Raw genomic sequence first — 8,568 nt, forward strand, 5'->3', positions numbered from 1 at the left:
AAGCATAATCACGCATCTGGAGAGCGCCACTGTGCGTCCATGTGGTCGCTGAGCGCAGCAAGTCCTCCCCCCCCCCCCCCGGAGAAGGCAGCCCCGGGGACCCGGCGCCCTACGCGGTACTCAGCCCGGACACTCCGCAGGCGACGTCGCACCCGCCCGAGATTTTAAAGCGCCACAGCTCTGCAGAAATCCAGGCTTTCCACTGGCGCGCCTACTGTGTGCCGGGCGGGCGCTGGGCTTGGGGCGGAGCATGGGCTTGTTAGGTCCACGCTCTCGGGTTAGCTCGGCCGCCTGGTCAAGTGTGGGTCTCTCGGCCCGGGCTGGAGCCCTGCCTTCGGATGGCGAGGCTTTCAGATCTCGCACTAAGATGGAAACGCTGAAGAAACGCGCACCTGGGCGCACCACAGGGCCCCGTTAAGCATTGGTGCTTCTTTCACCCAGCGCGACAGCTCCGGGGCAGGTGCCACCGCGCAGACTGATGCTCGGAGCAGCTCTGTCCACCGAGCGCGGGACTCGCTAAGGATGCTCAACTAGAGGAGGGCACAGGGTGGAGGACCCCGGAAGCCGACGCTCGTAGGCAAAAGCACCTTACAAAGGAACGCGAGTCCAGGCGGTGGGACTCCGGAGGACTTGCGGCTAGGATTTCCCGCCCGCGTTCTCTAGGCGGTGTGATTAGCATTCGCCCCGCCCCTCAGTCACTTCCCGGTCCTCTATTGGCCAGCGCTCTTCCTCCGGCCGCTCGGGGCGGGGCCAGGGGGCCGCCAGGGGACCGCCAGGGGAGAGGCCGAGCCCGCGGGGCAGTGGGCGGGAACGCGTGCCGAGAGTGCGTGGTAGGGCGGCCCGGCCCCCCGAGCACGGGCAGGAGGGGGCGTGGCCGGGGCGGAGCCAGCCACCGGGCATTAGAGGCAGGTGACCCAGGCGGGGCGGGAGAGGGCGGTTTGGTTGCTGCGGTGTCTGTGCTGCCGCCGCCACCGCCGCCCCGCGCCGCCCCGCGCCCGCTGGAGCTGGGCGAGAGAGTGCGAGAGCGTGTGGGGAGGAGCCGAGCGGGGCGCGGCCCCTGAGCGCAGCCACCGCCCCCGGGAGTCCGCTGGAGCGCGGAGCCCCCTGCAGGGGAGAAGGCGAGCGGCTGGCGGGACGCGGTGGCGGCGGCGACGGGCGCGCACCATGCACTTCCCCGCCCGGCGAGCGCCGGCTGCTCGCTGAGCTGGGAGCCGTCTTCCTCCCGTCCAGGTGCTGCCAGGCGTCTTGGCCCGCCCAGCGTCCGGCTGCCGGACTCCGGCTGGAAGGCACGGCCTTGCCCCCTGCCCTCCTGCTCCTCCCGGATCATGTCTGGGGGCTCCGAAGGAAGAGAAGGCTGAGTGACCGGCCTGAGCCGATCTTGATCGGGGAGCAAACCTGGCGCTCTGAAACGTACCCACCTGCTGCCATGTGTCGCCGCCACAGGTACCTAGACTGTCGCTAAAGTTTCCTAGCTTTGGCCCCGACTCAGGCGCGTTTCTGAGCGGAGTGTCCCAGGGACGACGGAGGACCCAGGCCGACTGCAGACATTTGCCCCTTTCTGCGGGATCTTCGGAGGTGAGAGCCCGCGTCTTTCCCCTTCTCCCAGTTCTCCCGGTTTTCTCTGCCTCTGTCCGGGGGACTCAACTCTCTGGCCCCGAGGCGCTGCCCGGAGGGCCGAGCCAAGAGAAAGGGAGGGTGAGGGGAGTCTGAAGTTTGGTTCCAGGAGGTGGAGGGGAGGGAAGGAAAAGAGTAACTTAAGAGATTGGAGACGGCTTTCGGAGGGGGGGGGACGACTGAGCGTTGACGCTACACTCAGAGGAGTGGTTGAGATCTTCCTTTCCTCCCACCTTCTCTTTCAAGAGCCCTTGACTTGGAACCGGAGTCCTGACCGGTCCTGCGCTGCCCCTTATAGCTGGCGTGGTGCTGAGCGCTGCCAGCGGAGGCAGCGCCTTCCCGGAGCAGTTTATCTTTGGACGGATTTCTTTGAGAAAAAGAAACCAACAGGTTGCCAGCCCGGGGCGACTCACACACGACTCCCGGAGAAGGAGAAGCCCGAGCCTCGGATTCCTCGGCCAGCGTGTGCCCCTGGCGGGCTGCGGGAGGCGAGGGGAGGGAGAGGGCGATGGCTCGTCCCGACCCGTCCGCGCCGCCCTCGCTGCTGCTGCTTCTGCTGGCGCAGCTGTCGGGCCGTGCGGTGGCCGCCTCCAAGGCTCCGGTGTGCCAGGAAATCACGGTGCCCATGTGCCGCGGCGTCGGCTACAACCTGACGCACATGCCCAACCAGTTCAACCACGACACGCAGGACGAGGCGGGCCTGGAGGTGCACCAGTTCTGGCCGCTGGTGGAGATCCACTGCTCACCGGACCTGCGCTTCTTCCTGTGCTCCGTGTACACGCCCATCTGCCTGCCGGACTATCACAAGCCCCTGCCTCCGTGCCGCTCGGTGTGTGAACGCGCCAAGGCCGGCTGCTCGCCGCTCATGCGCCAGTACGGCTTCGCCTGGCCCGAGCGCATGAGCTGTGACCGGCTCCCGGTGCAGGGCCGCGACGCCGAGGTCTTGTGCATGGATTACAACCGCAGCGAGACCACCACCGTGCCCCCCAAGGCCTTCCCCGCCAAGCCCACCCTTCCCGGCGCACCAGGGTTGCCGTTTTCCGGGGGCGAATGCCCTTCGGGAGGCACATCTGTATGCAGGTGTCGCGAGCCCTTCGTGCCCATCCTGAAGGAGTCGCACCCACTCTACAACAAGGTGCGGACGGGCCAGGTGCCCAACTGTGCAGTGCCCTGCTACCAACCGTCCTTCAGCCCAGATGAGCGCACGTTCGCCACCTTCTGGATCGGCCTCTGGTCGGTGCTGTGCTTCATCTCCACCTCCACCACGGTGGCCACCTTCCTCATCGACATGGAGCGCTTCCGCTACCCTGAGCGCCCCATCATCTTCCTGTCCGCCTGCTACCTGTGTGTGTCGCTGGGGTTCCTGGTGCGCCTGGTCGTGGGCCATGCCAGCGTCGCCTGCAGCCGAGAGCACAACCACATCCACTACGAGACGACGGGCCCCGCGCTTTGCACCGTCGTCTTCCTGCTAGTCTACTTCTTTGGCATGGCCAGCTCCATCTGGTGGGTCATACTGTCGCTCACCTGGTTCCTGGCGGCCGGCATGAAGTGGGGCAATGAGGCCATCGCTGGCTACGCTCAGTACTTCCACCTGGCCGCGTGGCTTATCCCCAGCGTCAAGTCCATTACCGCGCTGGCCCTGAGCTCCGTGGACGGCGACCCAGTGGCCGGCATCTGCTATGTGGGCAACCAGAATCTGAACTCCCTTCGCGGCTTCGTCCTGGGCCCACTGGTGCTCTACCTGCTGGTGGGCACGCTCTTCCTCCTGGCGGGCTTCGTGTCGCTCTTCCGCATCCGAAGTGTCATCAAGCAGGGTGGCACCAAGACGGACAAGCTGGAGAAACTCATGATCCGCATCGGCATCTTCACGCTGCTCTACACGGTGCCCGCCAGCATCGTGGTGGCCTGCTACCTGTATGAGCAGCACTACCGGGAGAGCTGGGAAACAGCCCTCACGTGCACGTGCCCGGGCTCTGATGCGGGCCAGCCACGTGCCAAGCCCGAGTACTGGGTACTCATGCTCAAGTATTTCATGTGCCTGGTAGTGGGCATCACGTCGGGCGTGTGGATCTGGTCAGGCAAGACCCTGGAGTCTTGGCGACGCTTCACCAGCCGCTGCTGCTGCCGCCCGCGGCGGGGCCACAAGAGCGGTGGCGCAATGGCCACTAGGGACTACGCGGAGGCCAGCGCCGCTCTCACGGGCAGGACCGTGCCGCCCGGCCCCGCCGTCGTAGCCTACCACAAGCAGGTGTCCCTGTCGCACGTATAGGAGGAGGCTGGGGCCCAGGGACGCGAGCTGGGAGTTGAGGGAGAGGGTGGTTTTGTTTGGTAGCCTTGTGAAGGTCACTTCCGTTTACTTTCTTGGTGCTGAAGTGCTCCCCCCACCCCCACCCCCCGCGACTTGGGGGAGCGGGAAAGGGGGCGGGTTCAAGCAAGTACCCGTCTCTGGTCTCCAAGGGGGCTCAGCTCACATGTATCCTAGTTTGCATTTCTTTCTGCGTTCTTTAGAAGAAACCCTCTTTTTAATTTATATTTTAATAATTTTTAACTTTGTTGCATTTTGGCAACAAAATTTACCTTTGCTTTTGAGGGCTTTACAGTCCTCAAGCTGGCATTATAATGAGGTTACCCTTAGTTCAGGTTTCTTTGGACTGTGTGGTCTAAATTGGGGAAATGTATTTCCTGTATTTGTCTTTAAGAAAAAAAAAATCAAATGTGAATGAACAGTGAAAGTTTGGGCTGCTGTGACTGGGAACGTTCAGAGTGTGCTTTTCAGCTTTGCTGTGCTTAAAGTGTCCAAGACACATGGAGACCGCCTGTCTATTCTAGTGCAGTCCTCCAGGTCCTTCCCCAGGAGAGGCACATGATGTGGTTAGGGCCTCCCCAACATGACAAGGTTGGGGAGCTAGGGATTTTGTGAATGCCCAGTGAGCTTTGGGTTGCGGGGGGCGGGGGGTACTGTGGGCATTCTCATTCCTAACAGCCTGTGTCCTGAATACGTTAGAGGTGGCATTAAAGAGTCAGACATAAAGTGAGATCATGAGGAGTGGTGATTGAATAAATTCTAGGCTAGCAAGATGGTGAGCTTTGTATCCAAGAATCATCCCTGGTTATTATTTTATTTTTTTTATGTTTTTAAGAAAAGGAATTTGTGCTACAATAAGTAAACCTACACCTGTCTTCTGGAAGTATTTATGGAACCTTACTAAATAGGGCTCTTTTTTCTTTTTAGATTAAAAGACAAAAACAGACATGCTTCTAGTAATTAAAGTAAATTTCCAGTGCTTCTCTTAATCTGCTTCCCCCACCCCACCTCCTTTATCATGTTAAGCAGTCTTTTTGCTTTTCTTATTCCTCCTGTCCTGGAGAGCTGTGATTAGAAACCACACCCACCCTCCAGTGAAGTGTTTCTACCGACCCAGGAGGGAGGCTGGCTACTTGTGAGCAAACACAGGCCCAGAGGAGGAAAAAGGAGTCATGGCTGGTTTAGAGCTAGATAGCCTCAAGATTCATAATTACATAAGCTTTATAATATGGGTCATGCAGTGCCACCCTAGAGGGCCCTCCCACCCCCATCATGTTCCTTTCCTTCTGAGGATGCCCTTATAGTGGTAGAGACAACACACACTTTCTTTGCTATTGGAAAAGTGTTTGCTTTCCTAATTAACCATTCATTCATGAAGAGTGAAAGGCCACCTGGGAAAAGGTGATGACAAAGCCAGCAAGTACCAGTGACCAGGCCTGAGTGAGGACTAAATTTGGGGAGCTAAATGGCCAAAGCAATTAAAAATTGAGAAGACTTCTCTAGGGAAACAGCTGGAGTCTAGGCATCTGAGCTTCATTTGCATCAAATTGGAAAAGTAAGTGTGAAGCCTAGGTCAGTTTTACTCCACAGGGTTGAGTAGGTCTATGCATAGTTCCCACAGGGAATTTCAATAATGGGTGGTGAAAGCCCCGAGCTGTAGTTTTAAGCCCTCACAGAAGCTGTCTTCATTTATAAGATGCACTGTTCTTCCTCACTTGTTCTCTGAATCGGAGTTAAAATGTCAGTGGCTTGGCTTCCACCAGGCCTAGAACACAGCTGTGGAACCCAGTGAAGGTCTTACTCCTCCAGTTGCTACAAGCCTCTTCCTAAATCCCATAGTAGATTGAGTACCACTTACTCCTGTTTTACAAATGATATTTTCTTATCATCTTGACCTCTTCTTTAGTGTGTCCTCCAAGAGTCTGCTGCTGCTGGCAGTCATTGTGCCTAATTTGGCTTGTCCCTTCTTTTCTAGAAATGATGTACATTATATATCCAGAAGTTGTGGAACAAAGTAGATTAAAGTGATTTTGTATTTCATAAAATTATGTTTTCACGCTAGCAACATGTCAAAGCTAAAAAAAGAATTTAAGCCAAGTGGCGCATGCCTTTAATCCCAGCAGTCTGGGAGGCAGAGGTAGGAGGATCACTGTGAGTTCAGGCCACCCTGACACTACATAATGAATTCCAGGTCAGCCTGGGCTAGAGTGAGACCTTACCTTGAAAATAAACATTTATTTTTAAAAACAAGACAATTAATGAAAACAGATGCTAATCCAAGGGGAGGTAGCATACCTAATCTTTTGGGGGGATAGATTCAGAGGTTCTTATTGTTTCATTTCTGTTCCCCTCTTTGGTCTCCCTCTTCCCTCATTCCCTAAGAAGCGATAGTCCACCTGCTTCCCGAAAGAATCACTGAGACCAGCCTCTCAGGAGAGGAGCCACGTGCATTTATGGTCATCCTCTTCCCTCCACTTTTTCCTCTGCAGGTTTTTGAAAATGATAAATAAATGAAATACAAGGCTGTGGGACAGTCCTGAAACTTCTTCACAGCTGGCTTTGCAAAGCTGGTGAGGACTTAGGCCTGTTTGGGCTCAGTGTGTAAGTTTCTCGCTGTCCCTGTCGCCTCAGTGTTTAAGCAGGTTAGAGAATGAAAATTTAGACAGAGTCTCTAGAGGAACCAATGAGACCTCAGTGAGCCAGTTGGCCAGATACAGAAAGTTTTATTGTTATTTAATTTTTTTTTTTAATATTCCCTCACATTTTGATGTCTGAATTGGCTAGAAATTTTTCCTTGGTGCCTTACTGGTCCATTCTTGCAACTCTTTTGTCATATTTTTCCGTGACCATTGCCTTGGCTTATACGTAATTGTGCACATGCACAGGCTTTAATAATGTTCTGACAGTACTGGTCCCAAGTTTTTATTCATTAGGCTGTCGTTTCACCCCCACCCCCGGCCAGAGCTCCACTAACCTTGATACACTGGCTGCTAGAAGAAAACCTCTCGGATCACAAACCTTAATGACAGCCTCCATGACCCGCACGCTCGGAAGCAGAATGGGAACCCCAGAGCTAGGAAGCACAGTTACATATTTTAATGAACTGCTACCCCTGCCGAAGAAGCGCTTTTCACTTGTGTTCTACAGAAAGACCAAGGGGGGTAGGAGGGACAAAGCTTTGAATAAGTGCTTTCTAACACCGGATGTGGCAAACCAGGCAGAGCCCAGCACAAATCGAGGCAGGTGTGAAGTGCAGAATTGCCTGCTCCCTCTTTGTGCTCTTTCTTGTTCCTCCCAAGTCCAATCAAGTGACCCTGAGGGAGGAAACGTGCCAGGGTTGGGAGGACGGTTCAGAAAGGAAAGCGGGGAGAGGGGAAGGGGAGAACAGTCCATACATTAAAGAAGGGTGAAGAGCAGGCAGAGAATGTAAGTAGCCTAACGCTGAGAAGCCTCTAGCAGCTTGATGACAATTACAGGATTTATTTCAGCCCATAGAGAATGTCTGCCTGTGGAACATCATTTGAAGACAATATTACTTCCCATGTTGTTACAAACTGTATGTAGAGTATGTATGTTTTGTAGGTGTGTATATACTTAATATATATATTATATATATGAGAGATTTAGTGACTTTCGATACGGGTTTGGTGCAGGTGAATTTATTACTGAGCCAAATGAGGCACATACCGAGTCAGTAGTTGGAGTCCAGGGCATTCATGCTGTTTATGATTTCCATTATGTACAGTGCCTATCCCATACCATAGCCTCACTCATGCCAAATCTAGAGCGCACAGTCAGAAACAGCAATATTTTGTATGTAGACAATCAACTTGAATCTGTAAGTTACCGCTGGCAAGTGATCATAACTCTGAAGCTGTAACACTAACAAGGAAAGCCAGAGCATCTTAGCGAGAAGGTTCTAGTTCACTTTGCTCCTGGAAGTCAGTTGAACAGCAATTGTACATGGTTCTGTTAAGTCTCAAGATTTAACTTTGTATTATATTCGTGGGAAGGTAAAATAATGGTTTGAGATTTTTATCAAATACGGAGATTAGTTATTTATGAAAAACAAAGAAATGTCTATTTTTGTTTCTTTGTTCCCAATTAATGTAGATAACTTTTTAAAATGCATTAAATGGTGAAGAAAAAAAGATGCTGTAGAGCTTTTATTTTTCTGTGCCTGTGTATGGAGAGACTCACTGGTTTCTAAGAGTATCTGAGATACGGCTTTTAACATGGCCATCCGATTTCTCAGATGTACTTAAATTATAAAATCAAGCAAACTTCAGTCAACGGAAGGGAAACAAATTAAAACATGTTTTACTTGAATATGCTTCCAAAGGTTCTCCTGCCGATCCTGTAGGTGTCAGGAGCTGGAGGAAATGGAGCTCCGTGGAAGAGGAAACAGGGTCCAGAGGTGTGTTTTGTTAAACCTCTGGGCACTGTGCCGCTTGAGTAGAGATGGCATGCGCTGCATGTGTCTGGTTGCAGGTGGAGGTGCAGGAACTCCCCAAACGGTCATCATCCAGCAATTGAATCCATACTAGGTGTGGAGCTCCAAGTTCAAGTCAGGGATCCCCGAGGAGAGAATAAAAGTTGAGTTTAGAGTTGACATCACTTGATAATTCAGACAATTGCTAGACTACTTG

The 8,568-nt window shown here is 53.7% G+C and overlaps 1 protein-coding gene across 2 annotated transcripts; it reads left to right on the plus strand.

The window, feature by feature from the left end:
* The first annotated feature begins 1,236 nt into the window (after positions 1-1,236).
* Fzd5 (frizzled class receptor 5) lies at positions 1,237-7,988 on the plus strand. 2 transcript variants are annotated; one of them, XM_045146804.1, is made up of 2 exons: positions 1,237-1,575; positions 1,863-7,988. In XM_045146804.1, exon 2 carries the CDS (start codon positions 2,123-2,125, stop codon positions 3,881-3,883), a length of 1,761 nt encoding a protein of 586 aa, XP_045002739.1. In that variant the 5' UTR covers positions 1,237-1,575; positions 1,863-2,122; the 3' UTR covers positions 3,884-7,988. The 2 variants fall into 2 exon arrangements, with proteins under 2 accessions (XP_045002739.1, XP_004653595.1); XM_004653538.2 differs by having other exon boundaries at positions 1,237-1,443; positions 1,861-7,988.
* Positions 7,989-8,568: the final 580 nt, after the last annotated feature.

This window comes from Jaculus jaculus, chromosome 4, assembly GCF_020740685.1.
Source record: "Jaculus jaculus isolate mJacJac1 chromosome 4, mJacJac1.mat.Y.cur, whole genome shotgun sequence".
NCBI classification, from domain to species: Eukaryota; Metazoa; Chordata; class Mammalia; order Rodentia; family Dipodidae; genus Jaculus; species Jaculus jaculus.